Source organism: Notechis scutatus, chromosome 6, assembly GCF_049901735.1.
Source record: "Notechis scutatus isolate UNSWTSFEM ecotype Mainland chromosome 6, rNotScu1.2, whole genome shotgun sequence".
NCBI classification, from domain to species: domain Eukaryota; kingdom Metazoa; phylum Chordata; class Lepidosauria; order Squamata; family Elapidae; genus Notechis; species Notechis scutatus.
In genome coordinates this window covers 43444830-43464706 of record NC_142014.1, presented here as the reverse complement: position 1 = coordinate 43464706, position 19877 = coordinate 43444830, and the positions used below count along the sequence as shown (strand labels likewise).

General features: G+C 36.4%; 1 protein-coding gene across 1 annotated transcript in view; it reads left to right on the top strand.

The window, feature by feature from the left end:
• The window catches only part of RASSF9 (Ras association domain family member 9), a 36120-nt gene extending 16687 nt beyond the window's left edge, over positions 1-19433 (top strand). The window contains exon 2 of the mRNA XM_026667678.2: positions 14520-19433. Within this exon, the coding sequence (XP_026523463.1) occupies positions 14520-15789 (1270 nt within the window). The 3' untranslated portion in view covers positions 15790-19433. The remainder of the gene's footprint in view (positions 1-14519) is intronic.
• The last annotated feature ends 444 nt before the right edge of the window (positions 19434-19877 follow it).

Genomic DNA, 19877 nt, shown 5'->3' with positions numbered 1-19877 from the left:
CAGAAGCTAGAAGTAGTAGATATCATAGAATAACAGAGTTGGAAGGGACTTTGGAGGTCATTTAGTCCAACCCGCTGCTCAAGCAGGAGATTCTATTCCATATATTAGCCTCTACCTAGGATCGAACTCACAGCCTCCTGATTGTGAGGTGAGAGCTCCACCTCTAAGCCAGTCTTCTGCTCGAGCAGGGGTTTTTTATTGTAAATTGGAGGTTTCTTTTTTAAAAAAATCCTGCACATTTGAAAGACATCAGAGTGTCTTTCAGAGTAGGTAAGGTTGTTGGAGGAACAAACAGAGGTAGGAAGATAGTGAAAGGCACTTTGAAATTATAACTGTGGAGTCCTTAGTGTTCTCTGGGCTAGGTAACATCCTAGTTGAATAATGGAACATCTGCAAATAAACAAAAATCTCCCCCTTGAGATTTTTAACAAAGAGGGATCCAATGGTGAAATTTTATGTTATGGCCCTCTTCCTCTGGAGTAGTTTGCTTCCTGTCAGACTTTGGAGTTATGTAAATTGAAAGTGATTTCTCCCATGCAAATTATGCAGTATTGTCACTGCTTAGTTATCCCAAATATGAAACCTGGGATTTATTAACTTTATCTTGCTTGTTCACAGGGATCCATGATGCATTTCAGTCTAGGTAATGGATTCCCTTTCTCTTGCTTGCAACTCAATTTCTAAACTGCACTTTGGAATCCTATTCCATGATATCAGGTGGCTCAAATACTTTAGACCAGGGCTGACAAACTCCCAGCCTGTGGGCTGTATGCATCATACACTGGCTACACCCAAACCCAGTTTAGCGAAGGGGGGAAAAAGTCCAGATACATCATGTGACACCACTGTGATGTTTGACACCTCTGCTTTATACCAACTCCATAGATACATACTTTCTCTCTCTCTCTTTCTCTCTCTCTCTCTCTGTGTGTGTGTGTGTGTGTGTGTGTGTGTGTGTGTGTGTTCTTCTAAATGAACCTGGTTCAAGACAAGACATACTGAAATTATAAAATACAAGCATGTCAGATTTCTAAGTTGACTATCCAGATGATGAAACTAAAATGAAACATATCTCATTTAAATTTCAGTATTTTGTTCTAACTTGCTGTTTCCAGAAGAGCTATTTATTCAGGCTTTAGTCCAAGTTCATTGTAAATTGAGTATAACTGCATCTTGTGAGCTCAGATGACAGGAACCTGATTCTGTTTTGCACTGTACTTCTTATTTGTTCATTACTTGGTTGTCATAGAGTTCCAATAGATAATGATAAATAAGGCCACTTTATACCACAGGTTCAGTTGCTTGTTTGTGCTGTCTTTTGGTTATGTGATGACAATAGATGGTTCACTAGCAACAGTGAACAGATGAGACCTGTGAAATAAATCAAAAGTACTAAGAAATAACAGAGAGGCAGAGTTAATTTAAAGAAAGCAATTTAATTCAGAGAAAAGCTAAGTTGTAAAAAGTATTAATAATGAAGTTAGAGTGTGCTGATGAAAAGTGTCAGGGCTAAGTCACTAAGAATGCTTTTATTTCTTGGTTTAAGAAAACTCATTTCTATGAGGTGAACTGGATAACTGTCATCTAGGATAAATTATAATAAAGGTGGATTGACTTACCATTTATTTATTCTTTTTATTATTGTTGTCCCCCAATTCAGATTTGGTTCAATTACACCATGTTATTTCTGTGGACAGGCTGATATTGAATAGAGCCAGTTTGATCTAGTGGTTAAGACACAGGCTAGAAAGCAAGAGACCCTGAGTTCCAGTCCCCCCTTAGCCATGAAAGCCAACTGGGTAATTTTGGGCCAGTCACTCTCACTCAGTCCAACTCACCTCACAGGATTGTTGTTGTGGGGAAAATAGAAGAAGGAAGGAGTACTAAGTATGTTCAATGCCTGGAGTTATTTGCAAACATAACAAAGGCAGAATACAAACAAAGAAACAGTTTCATTTGCAAGTACAAGATTGCAGACACAACTGCAAAATTCCCATCTGATTTTTTGGTTAAGGTAGTAGGGTTGCTGATAGTCAATGTGAAGCATTCTGGACTAGATGGATAAATGATTATACTAAGGATATCGGTTTCCTGTGTTCTAGTTTAGTCAGCTGAGCTTCCTTCTTAAATTTGTCTCTGGGTTGAACATTCATCATGGCTTAGTGAAACATAGAAAACTACAAGTTATGTGCCTTGTGCCTGATCCAAATCGCCATAGAAGATGTACTGATTCATTTAGCCAACATTTCCACATAAGGAGTCTTGAAAGGTGTGTGTGTGTGTGTGTGTGTGTGTGAGAGAGAGAGAGAGAGAGAGAGAGAGAGAGAGAGAGAGATGTCATATCCTTTTAAGCAATATCTCAACAGGATTTAATGATTGAAGGCTATAAGCCAAAAAGAAGGCACATGTACAATAAATACAGTATATACATTTACATACAGTTTCATTAGATCTATCAGTTGTGCTATTTTACTTCTACCATGAAAGAGTCTTTGAAAAATTACAAAAGAAATAACCAGCATACCTAGGATTCAGTGTTCCATGAGCACAGAGTGTGGAAAGCTTTGAATTTCAAATGAAATGCAGTTGTAACTTGAATACTCCTACCATGAAAGCTTTAACAAATACTTATTTGTTTACTGCTTAAAATATACTAAAAATGGGAAAACACTAAATGAAAGCCTGGCATGAATACTATTTTGATTTTTGCAGAAATGATAGAAATCTGTTCTTGGACATTTGGTTTTAAATAGTCACAAGTGCAATGTCTGATTAAGGATTACAGTAGGAAAGCATTGAAGCTGGACTATCTGTGGCTCCTTAGCAAAGATGGCTCCTTTTTTTCATCTCTCTCTCTCTCTCTTTTTTTTTCTTCCTCCCTCCCTCTCCCTTTCTCCCTTTCTCTCTCTCTCTATGCCAAAATGAAAGTTTTAACAGATTAACAGAGTTTGAAGCAGAGGTGGTATTCAGCAGGTTCTGACCAGTTCTGGAGAACCAGTAGTGGAAATTTTGAGTAGTTCAGAGAACTGGCAAATACCACCTCTGACTGGATATTTTACAGTATCCTTCCCTGCCACGCCCACCAAGCCACGCCCACAGAACCGGTAGTAAAAAAAAATTGAATCCCACCACTGGTTGGAAGGGACCTGGTAGGTCATCTATTCCAACCCCCTGTCCATGCAAGAGACCCTACACCATTTCTGACAGATGGCAGTCCAGTCCCTTCTTGAAAGCTTCAAGTGATAAAGTACCCACAACCTCTGAAGGCAAGCTATTCTTCTCACTGATTGCTCTCACTGTCAGAAAATTTCTCCTTGACAAACTTCCGGTTTGCAGGGCTTCGGCGGCGGCAGGAATCCACGATCGTGTGCGGTTTCTGCTGTGCTCGCCGCTGGAGTGCCCCGAGCCAGCCGGCTTTGGGGCTATAGTTACCCCGTAGAGGTAACTGAAGATAGGGGAGATCCGGCAGGGGTTGGGGGGAGCCGCACCTCCCCTCCTCAGCTGCCTTAACTCCCTTTTCTGAAAGCGGTAAGAGCGGCGGTCAGAAATGGCCGCCACAAAGAAGCACCCATCCGGAAAAGAATGTGCAGGAGGAAGCTAAGAAAATGAAAGTTTTGACTGACCAGGATAACGAGCAACATTCAAGACATCCTGGAATTTAAATTTTATTAAAGATACATCGCTCCCAAAGAAGGTCTGGAAGCAACGAATGAAAGTGAAAAGGGAAAGTTTGTTTTTTCTCACTCTCCTTCCTTACGGCGACAGCAGATGAATGAGAAATTGGAAAAACCCGCTTTGGCATCAGCAGGTAATTAAACTGGAAAATTAAAGCCAAGGGGACAATAAAGATTTCTGAACACTGAAAAAACTTTTTTTTCTTGCTGTAAGTGGGAAGGGAGAGGAAAAGAATTAAGATTAAGATTTTGCTGGAGGAGGCTGCTTGGAATTTAAAAGACTAAAGCTAAATTGTAACAAAACTCTAAAAGATACATTTTAATTGGAACTTTGTAACTGAATTGCAACCCCAGGAAGAGAAAGTGTAAAAAGAAGAAAGTGTTAAATGAAACAGCCTGTGTGTATTTGGACTGCTTGGTGACTGTGGGACTTTTGGAAATTATTATTTGAATGATTAAAAACATTTGGGTTGTTTAAATTTTTTTTCTACAATGGCATTACTTGTCGATGAACTGAAAATTGAATTTAAAAAATATAAAGAAGAGGAACAAGAAGGGAAGGGCTCTTTTGGCTCCATTTTTCATTTCTTAGAAATGGCGATTTCTACTTATGAGAAACTACAAGAACAAGAAGATTGGGATGAAGAAGAAGCCATCTTTAATGAACAAGCAACTCTATTTCGGGAAGAAAGGGGAAAGGGTGGAAAGAGAATGGAGAATTTAAGATTTAATAAAACAACCAAAAAAGGGAAAAATAAGGTGAAAAGTGGATACAATGTCAGAAAGCAACAGAAAAGAGGAATACAGAAGAGGGTGGAGATCAAGAGACAAGAGGGTAAAAAGGGTAAGCAAGGGAGGAAGAAAGGGAAGAGAAGCTACAAAGGTTTGAAACAAGATGCAAAGAAACAGGATTTATTTAGAGATAATGGATAAAAATATGATTGAAAAAGAGATTCTGCAAAGGTACATAAGACTGTATTGTTGTATTTCTATTTGAAATAATGTTAGAAAATTGGAACAACATATGATTATAAAATGGCATAAAATATTTAATGTAATTTAGTGAAATTTTCTTTTTTTTTTTTTTTTGAACAAAATAAATGAAATGAAATGAGAGAATTGAACTAAGAAGGAATGGGAACATCTTAATTATACAATACTTTATAATATAAGTGAAATGAAAATTTATAAGTGTTCCCATAGAAGCATGATACCTATTTGAAAAGGAATGTGTAAAATGTTCAAGATTTAAATGAATATTAATTTTTATGATAGTTTAATTGCTATGGATTGTTGTTTTAATTATATTATATATTTATAATTTTTTCTTATTTTAAAATATAGTGCATAGCTTTAGGATGTACTAAGCAGAATCTGAATGAAAATTATGTATTATTTTAAGTGTTAAATTTAGGGGAAAGATATAAAGGCATCATACTCCAATCAGTGATTACAGGAGAAATTTTGTGCTAATGAGAAAAGATAATAGACAGTTGAAACAGAACAGACAAAGGATATAAGTATAATGATTTAAATTGAGATGAAATAAATAAAATAGAATTAAGAGAGTGAAAAGAGGGGAGAAGCTATATAGAAAATGTAGAATGGTAAATAAGATATGGAATGGTATATAAAAGTGAGCATGAACTTGAATTTTATGGTCTGTACAAAAACATGTAACCCGGAATCAAGCTGCTTTCCAAAAAGATGTTTTACGTTTTCATGTTTTGTGTTTTGTTTGTATATGTTTGTCTTTTTAAAAATTAATAAAATTCTTGGGGGAAAAAAAAAAGAAAATTTCTCCTTATTTCCAGGTTGAATCTCTCCTTGTTCAGTTTCCATCCATTAGTTTTTGTCTGGCCTTCAGGTGCTTTGGAAAATAGGTTGACCCCTTCCTCTCTGTGGCAGCCCCTCAAATATTGGAACACTGCTATCTTGTCTCCCTGGTTCTTCTCTTCACTAGACTAGCCATGTCCAGTCCCCTATTCATCTTCGCTGCTCTTCTCTGCAAATTGCAAATTTACAAATTGAATTCCACACTTGTCATAAAAATAAAGCAAGCATATTTTTCTCCTTCTAGGTAAGAAGAAACAAGGGGAGAAGGAAAGATCAGAAAGAGAAAATACCAGAAAAGTAAACCATACTGGAAAGAGGGATCAGAAAACCCAGAAACCTGGGCATATAGAGCATTCTAGAGTGCATTTGGTTCTTGACCAGTATGTCCCAGATCTGCAGCTGATCAACTGAATTCTACTTCCCATTTGGCCTCTCTTCCTAATAATACATTTTTCTGCATGGAAACCCTGGAGGAAAAAATATTTTATTTGGTGATATACATCAACTTTCTAGCTATAAGAATATTATATAGACATGTACAATGCAGGAAAAATATAAATTGCACTGTATTTTCAGAACACACTTTATTTATTTATTTGCAAGATAATGACAAAATAAATCAATAGAATAAATAAATAAATTTTACAATATGGTTAGCCTGCCTTAAATGTGGGGCAGTGGACTCTCAGTGGGGTAAAGTCCAAAAACGGAAATATGATATCTGGTACATAGCACCCACAATAAATTAGTAAAACTAAAGCAATACAATTAATAAAACTAAGAACAAATGGACATTGGAACAGCTTTTGTCTCTGAAATACCAATAGGGGTGGAACAGTAGTCTGCACATTGAAGATGTTAATGAGAAGGGTTGTTTCTATGGTTAGGCTAGAGACAGAGAGCTGTCATAAGCCCTTTCTTGATAAAATAATCAGTAGAACAGTGTCAGATGGTAATGGACACAATTTATTTCTTCATAAGAAGTGTGCCATGAAGTATTTCCTTGACAATAAATATTAATTATATCAACTTCTATTTGAGTGGTAGAGCAAAAATGTTTATGATGTGAAATTGTTACTGACAAGCAAAAGCAGAAGTCAGAGTATCTTTGCTGAGTATTACCAGGATTATCTATAATTAAAGAATTATGATATAATTTGCCAGAGAGGACCATATGATATTAAATCTTATTGATTTAACCTTATGAAATATGAGTTGACAAAGAACAGATGCTTTAGATTTTGCCGTTTTATGATGCTGCTTGATACATTTGGTATTAATAACTGCCTAGAGATGAAGGAAATAATAAATTTAGCTAAAAGGTTTAAAGTACATACTGATTAGCACCATAGCCTATAACTCAGTGGTTGAATAAAATAATTTCTAAATCCCCTTTTACTTTCTGTGAATTATGACTCAGTGCAGGACTCTTGGTTCTAATGCATATTTGTGTCATATTAGAATAGGCAGAGGAGATCACTTGATAATCTATATAATACAGACTCCCATCATGAAGTTTGTGTATGTTTGCTTCTAAGGTTAGCTATTCAACAGAGGCATCTACATTTTGTAAACTGAGAGTTCAGTGTTGTCCTGCTTTTCAGCACGTCTCGCCTGTTTCTGCTGCTCTTCCCAGTATGAATAGTCTAGTGGACTGAATTAGATGGATTTACTCTAAGCTGTATGTCATGCAGGATTGCAGAGTCTCTCACTCAGCTATAAAGATGAAGGGGTTTTCAATAGTTATGAATATCTGCAGTTATAGCACCTTAATGCCAAATGGCTACGCTATTGACTATTGCTGGTTAGCATAGCAATTCCATTGCATTAATATCCTGCTCACCCACTAAACTAGTGCAGAGAGATTGTGCTTCAAAGTTTACAAGATAAAATGAGGACAATTATTTATCATGATTAACCATTTAGAATTAATGTTTGAATTCAAGCTAAATTGATACATCCCCATATTCTCTACAAATTAAAATTTGAAATTAATAACAGAATAACAGAGGTGAAAGGGACCTTGGAGGTCTTCTAGTCCAACCACTTCAGACAAATAGTCCAATCTCTTCATGAAAACATCCTGCGTTGGAGCACCCACAGCTTCTGGAAGCAAGTTGTTCCACTAATTAATTGTTCTGTCAGATAATTACTCCTTAGTTCTGGGTTGCTTCTCTCTTTGATTATTGTTATAAATCTTAAAACATTGGTACATATATTATCAATGTTGTAAAGCAGTTCAAGATATGTATAACCATCAAGATAAAAGCCAAGTTTACCTCTTATTCTCTTCCTTCTATCTCTTCAGAACCTGTTAATGGATATTGCTTTTGCCCATTAGGCTTCTATTCAAATTAGTCTATTCTATCTTCTTATGGATAATACACATATACACAGGCTCTGTATGAAATATTAAGTAGTGTATAAAATGGGTGACTCATTCTTATTTCTGGTCATATCATTTCCCCAGTCTTCAACTCTCAGTCCATTATCAATTAATTAGTATTTTTTTTTCAACAAAAAAAAATGTCCTGCCTACATAGTCATTAAGGTAAAGATCTAATAATTCCATATTAGAATTCTTAAAGACCGAATCTGAAATATCCATAAGGTTGCTCTCTCTTCTCCAAATAGTTAACCATTTCTTCCATCATTTATTTATTTATTTTTATTTATTTGATTTGCCAATTGTTTACAAGATAATAAGTATAAGTGTATACATAGTTGTGAATACATGAAATGGGTACATATAAGAAAAATAAAAGAAGAATAAGAGAAACAATAGGACAGGGACGGTAGGCACATTGGTGCGCTTATGCACGCCCCCTACAGACCTCTTAGGAAAGGGTGAGGTCAATAGTAGACAGTCTAAGGTTAAAGTTTTTGGGGTTTGGGGAAGAAACTACAGGGTCGGGTAGAGTATTCCAGACATTGACCACTCTATTGCTGAAGTCGTATTTCCTGCAATCAAGTTTGGTGCGGTTAACTTTGAGTTTGTATCTATTGTGTGCTCTTGTGTTGTTATGGTTGAAGTTGAAGTATTCATTGACAGGTAGGACATTGCAATGTATGATTTTATATACCATGCTTAAATCAGACCGAAGACAGGCGTAATTCAAGGTTTTCTAGTTCTAGAATTTCAAGTCTGGTGGCATAAGGTATTCTACAACGAGTAGAGGAGTGGAGAACTCTTCTTGTGAAATATTTCTGGACTTTCTCAATTGTGCTAATATCAGATATGTAATGTGGGTTCCAGACTGATGAACTGTATTCGAGTATTGGTCTAGCAAATGTTTTGTTATCATGCTGCTATAATTTTTTACTTTGACAAGCTCAGTGATTAAAACAACCAATCTCCTTCTTAGAATGTCAGACTTTATTAACTAAATATCTTTATCCCTAGTTTCCTCCAGATTGCATAATTCAATTTATAATTGAAAACCACAATCATTTTAATATTGCCTCAGTATTGCCTCTATTTCAGACAGAGATAGCCTCAGATAGTGAGAAGTTTAGAACTAGCCAGAATATCTGCAGAATGGGACAAAGAACTTAAATTTGTATAATTTATATTTTAAAATTATGTTTCAATGGAAGCACCAGCAGCATATTATCCAGCTTTATGAAATGGGTAATGTTGTTACTTCTTAAAATTCTAGAGAGCCTGAGGGATGTTGAAATGACAACTGAAGGTAAAAAAAAAAAGTAAATCCTGTTTTATTTAGGACAGGGCAATTTATGATACCATAGAATTGTAAGGATAGAAGATGACCACATGAATTGTCTAGCCAATAAAAATTATCATGTGCAGTAATGAATAATTGGTGGGAACAGAGAGTCAAAAAAGTAGTTGAAAATGAACACGTTAAAATATTGTGGAATTTCCAAGTACAGACTGATAAAGTCAGATAATAGAATAACAGAGTTGGGAGGGACCTTGGAGGTCTTCTAGTCCAGGGGTCACCAACCTTTTGGACCTCAGGGACCACCAAACTCATAATTTTAAATCCCAGGGGCCATTAATATGAATTTTGACTGATGGTGGCTTGCTGATGTTGGTGAGAGAGAGAGAGAGAGAGGGAGAGATCTGATCTAACCTCTCTCTCTCTCCCCCTACCTCTCTCTCTCTCTGACACATACAGAGAAACACACAAAGGCAGGGGTGGTATTCAAATTTCTTAACAACTGGTTCTGTGGGCATGGTCTAATTTGTGGGTGTGGCTTGGTGGTCATGTGACTGGCTGGGCATGGCTTGTATGTAAATATTATAAATATTTATGTAAATATTGAATTTTTTATAAAAAAAGAGCAACTTTTACCCAAAAGTAGGCAGGCAGATTGAGTTCCTCACAGAATCATTCAGAGAACTATCTGTCTGCAATCCGCTACCTGAGTCTGTCACATAAAATTTGCTTGCAAGCAAACTCACAAAATTAACTCACAACACACCGTGTATGTAAATATTGATTTTTTTATTATTATTAAAAAAGAGCAACTTTTACCCAAAATCAGGCAAAGCAGGCAGGCAGATTGAGTTGCTCACAGAATCTTTCAGAGATCTATCTATCTGCCATCAGCTACCTGAGTCTGTCACCTAAAATTGGCTTGCCGTGAATCTGCACTGAATAATAGAAGTTTCAGTCCTAAGGAAGACTCGACTCTGCTTAAAAGAAGAGCTGAAGGTCTAAAGATTAGCTACAAAGCAAGAAATCCAACAATTTCCTGCTTTCTAGCTAATCTAAATCTCCCGGCACAGCAGAATAGCTGATGGTTTGTGGGGAGGGGGGGAAGGAAAAATAGCAACTTAGCAGGCAAGTTTGCCAGGTAAACAGTGAGTGGGTGGGGAAGGTTCCCATGGGCCATGTGGGCGGTGCAGCCTTGTGTTCCTGCACAACCTGGATTAATTGCTTTGGGGGGTGCTCTGGGGGGGGGGGACACATTTCTCTGTGGACCACCAAAATTTTCTTGCAGCCCACCGGTGGGCCATGGCCCACCAGTTGGCAACTGCTGTTCTAGTCCAATCCCTTGCTCAAGTAGGAAACCTTATACCATTTCAGACAAATTGTTGTCCAATCTCTTCTTTAAAACCATTTTTCAGCACCCACAACTTCTGGAGACAAGTAGTTCTACTGGTTTATTGTTCTGTTAGGAAATTTATTAGGTTGGTTCTCTCCTTGATTAGTTTCCATCCTTTGCTTCTTGTCCTGCCTTCAGGTGCTTTGGAGAATAAGTTGACTCCCTCTTCTTTGTGGCAGCTCCTTAGATATTGGGACACTGCTATCAAGTCTTGGCTTACATACCTGATGCAACAGTGGTTAAAAACAAGATAGTGTGGATAATTGATATGTCAATACTAGGAGATAGTAGAATAGAAGACAGAGTATTGGGGAAGATTTATAAATCAAAGGTGAGAGATAATGGCATAAACTGGCTATAGTGGTGCTAATGGTTATCAACATGCTGGGTTCTATACCAAAAACTCTTGGACAGCACTTAGAAAATATGCCTTTGACAAACTTTCCATCTGTCAGTTGCAAAAGAGCCCATTGCTTGGAGCCACACATAAACTAATACTGTTACATTACAATATCCTAGGCTATTAGGAAGAATCTGATGCACACAAAAGCAACACCAGATAAAGAACTGAGAGTTATAACTTCACATTGTTGTGAACAGAGAATAATAATAATAATAATAATCTGTCCACCACCTGCCTTCTAACCACTATGGATGGCTCACAATAATCAAACAAAATACTACAATAAAGTTGATAAAAGATGGCAAGTGCAGCAGATCAAATGGAATGAAGTGTGAAGTCTCACTTCCCACATCAGTGAAAAGCAGTCTCTTCATAGCTCTTCTGAATACCAGCAGAGTGGAGGACATCTGGATCACTGGGAGAACCTCAGTCCAGAAGGCAGGCACTGCTACAGAGGAAGCACACTTTCGAAGTCTCATAGATGACATTGCTTAATCAAAGAACCTGGAACATGCCAATCTTGTAAGATTGATTTGTCCAGGCAAATGCAATGGGAGAAGGCAGTCCCTCAAGATGATGTATATTATAATCTTTAAATGTTGCTTTCCATGCTGGTGGAGAAAGGACAAAAAGAAAGCAAAACCATACTCCTGCACCACAAGCTTCACACAACCTTCTTTTTACACATATGCTTTGACTGAAAAGAGATCCCATGCCAGTGATTTAATTAAGATTCAAACATTCATTGTAGGCTGGGAAGTCTCTCTTCATATTTGCAGTCTGGGACATTCCTTTTGAACATTAGATGTGTTTGATCATGCTATTTTTCAAGAAACTGTATTCCATTCCAACCCCCCTCAGTTTTCTATTTTTTTCCTCCAGGAGCCAGCATATCAGTATATACTCTGAAGATGTTCAGTTCTCACTGGGGTGCCTTCTTTATAGATCTGTGAATGCTCACCTCTCACATATATTTTATTTATTCAGTGAAAAATTGCTACTGATGGCAAGGTATCTTTGGCAAATGCAGTTACTGGGTAAAACCTAGACAGAAGTGCCTGTGCAAGAGCCAATTTTAACACGACATATGGCTCAAATACTGCAACCAATTCAAGCAGACTGTTTGATCCCATATTCTTGTTTAATTAATGTAGCATGCAGAAGGGGAAGTAGGTAGCTGAAATAAGCCTTCCTAATGATCTTAGGTGGTTTCTATGCAATGTCACCTTAATGAGTTTGCTTTTTACTATATGATTACTGGTTTCCCACAAATGCATATCCTTGCTTTTCCTGACTTCCCTGTTTTGTTTTTCATCTCTAAGTAGACATCTGTCAAACAACCATGTTTAATATCTGTTTGTACATAATGTCTTATGAATGCCCTTCATTTCTGTACATTTCAGCAAACATATTTTCTATATAGTTCAGTGTTTCTATAAAGGAGTCCACACAGGTATGTAAATGGAAAAAAGGAAGCCTATTTCAAAACAAGCAAACAAAAAGATAGCATGTGCATAGAAGAAAACACGCAATTTAGGGAAATCATAGTGCAAAAAATAACAAATGAAATGCAACTCAAAAGTATAGATTTATTGCATTTTCTCATTCTGATTAATTTATGTAAAGTATTTATACTTCAACCGATGGAAAACAGCACAGAATTGTTTGCTTGCTTGCTTCATTGATGTACTGATTCATAAATACATTCATTGATTGATTTCATTTCATTTATATCTTGTATTTTTTCAATCAGCTCAATGCTGATTGAATATTACAGGTTGGTGCTCTTCCAGCACCTCATTTTCTTCCACAAAACACTGTGAGGTGGGTTGGGGGGAAGGAGGGGAAAGTCACCCAGTAAATTGAACCTTGAACCTAGGTTTATTCAGGCCAACTCCAATAATTATAATCAATTTCTTAAGCTGCCTCTGTGTTATATTCTATGTAATTGGTATAGGGTAACATCCAGTCTTTGTAAGCTTTAGTGAAACTAAATTAAATTTGCAATACAGTCCTGTACAAGTATATGCAAAAACATATCCCATTAAGTTCCATGAGAATTACTGTAATGCATATAAGGTGTATGATTAAAGATTGAGCATTCATAGTTTTTGTAACTCTATGTGTGCGTGCGTGTGTGTATGTCAGAGATGGTGTTCAGCTGGTTCGGACTGGTTCTGGCATACCTATAACGGAAATTTTGACTGGTTCGTAGAACTGGCAAACACCACCTCTGGCATGCCCCGCCCCACCCCACCCCTCCCCTCCAGGAGTCCCCACATGCCCCGTTTTTGTTCCCAGGGAGCTGCAGGGAGGCTTAATAGGCCCAAAATTGGGCACAGGGTGGGAGGGTGCGGCGCGGCCCTCCATGGCCCATTTTTGCTCCCAGGAGGCTGCAGGGAGGCTTACTAGGCTCAAAACGGGGTGCAGGGGGGGCCTTCAAGGAAGAGGGTAAGCCTTCAAGGGAGGGAGGGAGGGAGGGAGGGAGGAGGAAGGAAGGAAGGAAGGAAAGAAAGAGAGAGAAAGAAAGAAGGAAGGAAGGAAGGAAGGAAGGAAGGAAGGAAGGAAGGAAGGAAGGAAGGAAGGAAAGAAAGAAAGAAAGAAAGAAAGAAAGAAAGAAAGAAAGAAAGAAAGAAAGAAAGAAAGAAAGAAAGAAAGAAAGAAAGAAAGAAAGAAAGAAAGAAAGAAAGAAAGAAAGAAAGAAAGAAAGAAAGAAAGAAAGAAAGGGAAGGGGAAGGGGAAGGGAAGGGAAGGATAAGTGAATGAGATATGGGGAGAGGGAGGGAGGGAGAGAAAAATGAGAGGAAGGAAGGACCATAAGTCCTGGCATTAGACGCAGCTTCAGAGGATGCTTTGAAACAGGACAGCAATCCAGGGCTGGAAGGGACCTTGGAGATCATCTAGTCCAACCCCCTGCTCCAGCAGGAGACCTTATATAATCTTGGTTATTTTGGTGCAAAAACTTCATGCAGTATGAAAAAGAATAAAAAAGGGGACTGCTGTGTATTGTTTAATGGACTGCTAAATTGGCAAAATGGACTGCTAAATTGGCCATGCCCATCCAGTCACATGACCACCTAGCCACGCCCACAGAACCGGTAGTAAAGAAATTTGAATCCCACCATTGGTATGTGTGTGTACATGTGTGTGTGCGCGCACACACACACACACACACACACACACACACACACACACACACACATAAAATTAATTTCTCCTGAGATTCTTGGCTACCTTTTCTACATAATCTTCCAAGTTATTTTAAGATTCCATTGTTTGGGGGGTTTTCAGGGGGCATATTTTATAATTGAACAAAACAGAACAAAAATATTTTTTTAAAGGAAGAAGAAAGGCAAAGGAGCAAACACAAACACTTCTTGTGTTTGTGAAACACTTCTCAAACATGTGTGTGAATGTGTATAAATATTCACATGATAGTTCCAATGCATGATGATGATATTTTATTATAATCTAGAATTTACCCAAAGCTACAATTTGGCTTATAAAATATTTTATTTCTTTAACTACAGATCGTCTGTGAAAGAAATGGGCTCCAGTGAACAAGAAATCATAGTCTGGGTTTGCCAGGAAGAGAAGATTGTCAGTGGACTGACTAAACACACAACTTGCATGGAAGTAGTTGAAGCTTTGCTGGAAGAACATCAGACAACATTGGCAGAGAAGAGATTTCTCTTTGGGGAATGTAAAGATTATTGCATTATAGAAAAATGGAGAGGTTCTGAGCGGGTTCTTCCACCTCTCACAAAAATGCTCAGACTCTGGAAAGCCTGGGGGGAAGAGCAACCTAATTTGTACTTTGTCTTGGTCAAGGCAGATGCTTTCCTTCCGTTGCCTTTGTGGAGGACATCTGAAGCCAAGATAGTTCCAAACCTAGAAATGCACATGGATCTGAGTCCAGCAAATTATATGAAGATGTTGTCACTGGACAAGCAAAAGAGAATTCTTAGAAAAACCTTTAAGAAACTGGCAAAAATTAAACAGGAAGGAGTTCTGCAGGAGAGGGACAATATAGAAACACTAATCCATCTCATCCTTTCTCAAGACCATACTATTCACCAACAGATTAATAGAATGAAGGAACTAGATATGGAAATTGAAGAGTGTGAAGCCAAATTCCATCTAAATCAGCTTGAAAGTGATGGAGAAAATTATGTCCAAGAGTCTTATTTAATGTCTTCTTGTAGCAGCTCTGAACAGCTAATGGAAATGCCTTACAACCATCAGCAGGAAAGTTCAAACAAATATGATGGGATTTTACAAGTGGAAGAAGGACTAAGGCACCACAAGTTAATGATTGAAAAGCTCTCTGCTGAAATTGAACAAGAGGTTAAGGAAAGTGAAAAAAATGGAAACATACAGAGAGAAGAAGCATCTAAAGGTGAAGTGGAAAACACTGATCTAGAAAGTGTTACGAATGAGCTGGAGAGAAGTATGAAAGATGCTCTAAGGATTCATTCTCAGTTGAATTGCATAGAACAAGAACTAAAATATTGTGACTTGATGCTTCAAAGGAAGGAAAAAGAATATGAACTACTTGTAGAAGAACTTAGTGGTTTGCATGCTAAAGATAAAAATGTATTCAGATATCCAACTAGTGAAGAGGAAATGAAGGACAATGAAACTGGAACCTGTACAAAAAACTTTCCAGGACCAGACCTTCTTCAAAAAATGACAAATTTAGATCTAAATGATACAGACTCTGACACTGGGATCAGTTCTACTCACAGCCAAGACTCAGAGACTGCTATAGGAGACACATTGCTTTGTCCACATAGTTGAAAACAATTATTTTAACTGAGGCAAATGTAATATTTGCACCCTTTAAAAATCACATAGAAAATGTGACACTTTTTAAAATTGAATCTAGTTCTAATGGGATACATTTCCCTGATTTTTTTTCATAGAAATAAATCAGGCAAATCATAGAGCCAAATCTTATAAACAGAAAGGAATATACAGTAAAATTATATTCCCTTTTTTCAGATAATATAGCAAATTCAACTGTTAATCGATTGTGTAGATACAGACTAATTAACCAGACTTGGGAAAGATGGACAGAAGTTCTCCTTTGTATGCATTATCAGTCCATAGAATTCTATGGGGAATATTGTCTTTTGTTTTTATATACTGATTCACTGCCAATTCAATGCAATGACAATGTGGATATTTTGTGCTGCAAAGTCTAATCTTTGAATGTCTATGATATTTGTGGAAAATGCATTGCATTAGAGCTAGCAGTACAACAGATTTCTTCTGCTGTCTTTTATTAAATCATAAAACAAAGTTTAACAAAATTGCTATTCCAGTCAAAGTTCTAGAGTTGCATATAAGCAATGTTTTATCAAATTTTCAGTATATCATACATCACTGTTGCATAAGGTGCAGATTTTAAAAATCAGTTGTTTTCCTAAATATAAATGTAAGAGAATGAAGTAAATAAATTTTACAGTGCCATAATATAAATAAGAATCTGATAACTCTTTAACAAGTGAGAACAATGCTTAATGTATTATAGATGAGGCCTACAAAACTAGTAATCCCAGATTACAGCATATGAATGCTATTTACCTTGGACTAATGTAGCAATACAGTGAGAAAGGCCATCAGTAAAAGGCCACTTTCTAAAATGGACAACGAAAGCATTATTTCTATGTTTATTTTTTTTTTCTTTTACATTCTGACTTGATGTTTCACTTTTTGCAAACATCAGCTACCCTATTGTTATTTTTAATGACTGGGACAATTCTCTTCTTTGGTTCCCCCCACCCCCCAACCTCTGGACATCATAAAGAGATTTTCCCTAAATATTTTTTGTTATTTAAAAAAAAAAAAGTGGTTGAATCATTTGGTATTGTGCTGAATACCTTCATGGGAATATTTTTGAGTTCTGTTAACTATCTTGTTCCTACTGGAAATATAGACAAATAGCAGTTACATTATAGTTTTATAATAACTTATTAATATTATAAATATATACAGATAGCCCTTGACTGACAGCCATTCATTTAGTAATGAAAGTTAAAATGGCACAGAAAAAAAGTGACTTATGACTGGTCCTCGCACTTACGAAGCATCCCCATAGTCACATGATCAAAATTTAGGCGTTTGGCAACCAACATGCATTCTGGCACCATGGGATCACTGTTTGTGACCATCCCAACTGGCGTCTAACAAGTAAAGTCAATAGGGGAAACCAGATTCACTTAATGACTGCATGATTCAGTTAACAATTGTAGTGATTTGCTTAACAAATATTACAGAAAAATAGTAAAATTGGGCACGATTCACTTAAGAACTGCCTTAGCAACAAAAATTCTGGTCCCAATTGTGATAATAAGTCGAGGATACCTGTAGATATACATATGTATACAAATGCACAAACACTGTAATTTTCAAATCTCTGTTATTGAAAATATGCTAAACTATATTATTTGAAAACTTTCTGCAGTTCATGTCATATAAAAAAGATAATTATTCATATCTTTGGCAATGTTACAAAACAGTTTGCTTGATTCTTTTAAATGCCATTATGTTGTGAATCGGGATTAAATTTATGTTGAATGGGGTTCAGTATTCACTTCAGACTCAATTAACTTCTACCTTTTGCCTTCCATTCATCACTTCAACTTGTATATTCAAGTGTCTTTATATAAAAAGTGTCTGTTTATTGTATATTCAACGTTTACTAATTTATGGGATGCAAGCAGTTAGGACTTCTTCCAGACACACTCCTTCTAAAGATGTAGGATTGACTGAGGTGTACCTCCACAGCTCCTATTCATGTATGAATTTATTTTTCTTGCATAGTCCCATAGTTGAGTTAATTCTAATGTGCAATATTTCCTTTTCTTATGAATTTTTTTTACAAAACAAGTAGCTGCATTACATTCTATAGCCCATATGGATATTCATATGTTCTTTTTATATTAAGTTATATATGTTGGGTGAAAGGTAATCTATAGAAGACCAAGACCTACCTACCTTACAGTACTTATCTGAAAATCAGTAACCATTACATTTGCTTTGAAATTTTCCTGGAAATAACAATAATGGAGTTATGATGGCAGGGTGTGTGTGTGTGTGTGTGTGTGTGTGGTGTTGTCCTTTGCCCATTATTGCATCTAGTTTTTTTTCAAAGTGGGAGTGGGAGAAGCATAAGATTCAGTGTATCTAACAGATGTCAAAAATCTACAGGTTGAGGAAGATATTGTGTAGGAAATAGGTGTGATTCAAGTTTCTTTCCTTACTTCTGCATGAAGTGGCTTCAGTTATAACCAGAGCCCATTAAGATAAGCAAAAGCCTAGCTCAATCCTATACCTATTTATTTTAAATTAAGTACTGTGAAATATATTCAAGATTTACTCCTGTATTTTCAAGTGAGTGGACCTTGTAACCATTGACTTCCCAGATAGATTCATGTTGCACTAAATGGTTTGCTTTAATCACTTGAAAGTATCCCTACCCCAGCATCCCTTTCACAACACTGCAGTTTCAAAATGGTTGTACTTTGGTTTTGATATTTTAAAGGGAAAAATTGTGCCTTACAAGACCTAGGACACCCATTTCACTTGTAGCCTCTCAGGAATGTGCTGAAAAATTTGTTCCACCCTCTAATTTGATATTATATTATTGGCATCTTTGTGTAGCTATGGAAGCCATGTTTTTTTTAATGTAATTCTTGGTCAGAAGAAAAGTATACAACGATGTTCCAAACAAAGCATGACAAGAAGATATACATCAGAATTAGACCTAACTATGGTGGAAATCCAAGCTGCATTGCACCCTTCTAAAACATGAGAAAAATCAACTGAAATTTTAGATATACTACTATATTATTCTATTCCATTTTCTTGAATACATTTTAATATTCTAAATCATAATGGTTGGATATAAATTTCAAACTGTTTAGGATTAGGTGTATAATTCATTTGAAAGTTTGCAAACAAATTCATTTTGGTTTGCAAAAATTAGTTTGGAAGATCTTGCTCTGAGAGGTAGAATTACAAAAACTATTTAGTGCACTATTTCACTAAACCTCAGCTTTAATTATCTAATTCTAATTGTTATTATGTCCCACTGAACTCTGTAGGGGTTTACTCTTTTAATAAATTTCCTATTAGTTTAGAGTGGTAATTAACAAGAAATTTTCAGGCCAATGGCTGAAACTGAGTCCTAAATCATTTATTTGGTATTGTATTGTAGTATTTGTGAAAAACATTCCTTATTGAGTATCATATTTTTCCAGATTAAAAAGTAATGTTCAAATTAAAATATTTATAACTTGACAGATTAACTAACAACCACTGTTACTTCTATCAAGAAACTGTTGCAGAATTTAATTAATATTAATTTGTATAGAAATGACCATGGGCAATACTTATAATTGTTCTCTGTGTGTTCCAAATAAAACAACTCTACCAAATTAAGGTTTCTTCTGACTTACCTTATTCTGACAAGTGAATTGTGCAGACCCACGTAACTGTGTGAGTACACCTCTTCACCATTTAGCCGTACATTCATTTAGATATTCCACTCCACTTCCCTTGCTCCGAGATTTTTTTGTCCCATCAAAAAATGAAATCTTTGTTCCATTCAAAAATGAGAGATTTACTTTATTGTCTTTGTTTTATTTGTTTGCTTGTTTACTTTGTTCCTTTCCTCAATTTACTTATGAAGGAATATCAATAGTATCATTATCAAACGCCAGAATGCTTCACAGCTTCCTCTGGTTGTATCATCTTGACCTAGAAATGTACTTGTAGAAATCTGACATGTTAGCCAGAAGAATACTTTTCTATCTGGTAATCTTCAGTACCTAAACTCATTGCAATATATGAAAACAGAGGGTGGTGGTGGTTATGGTCTA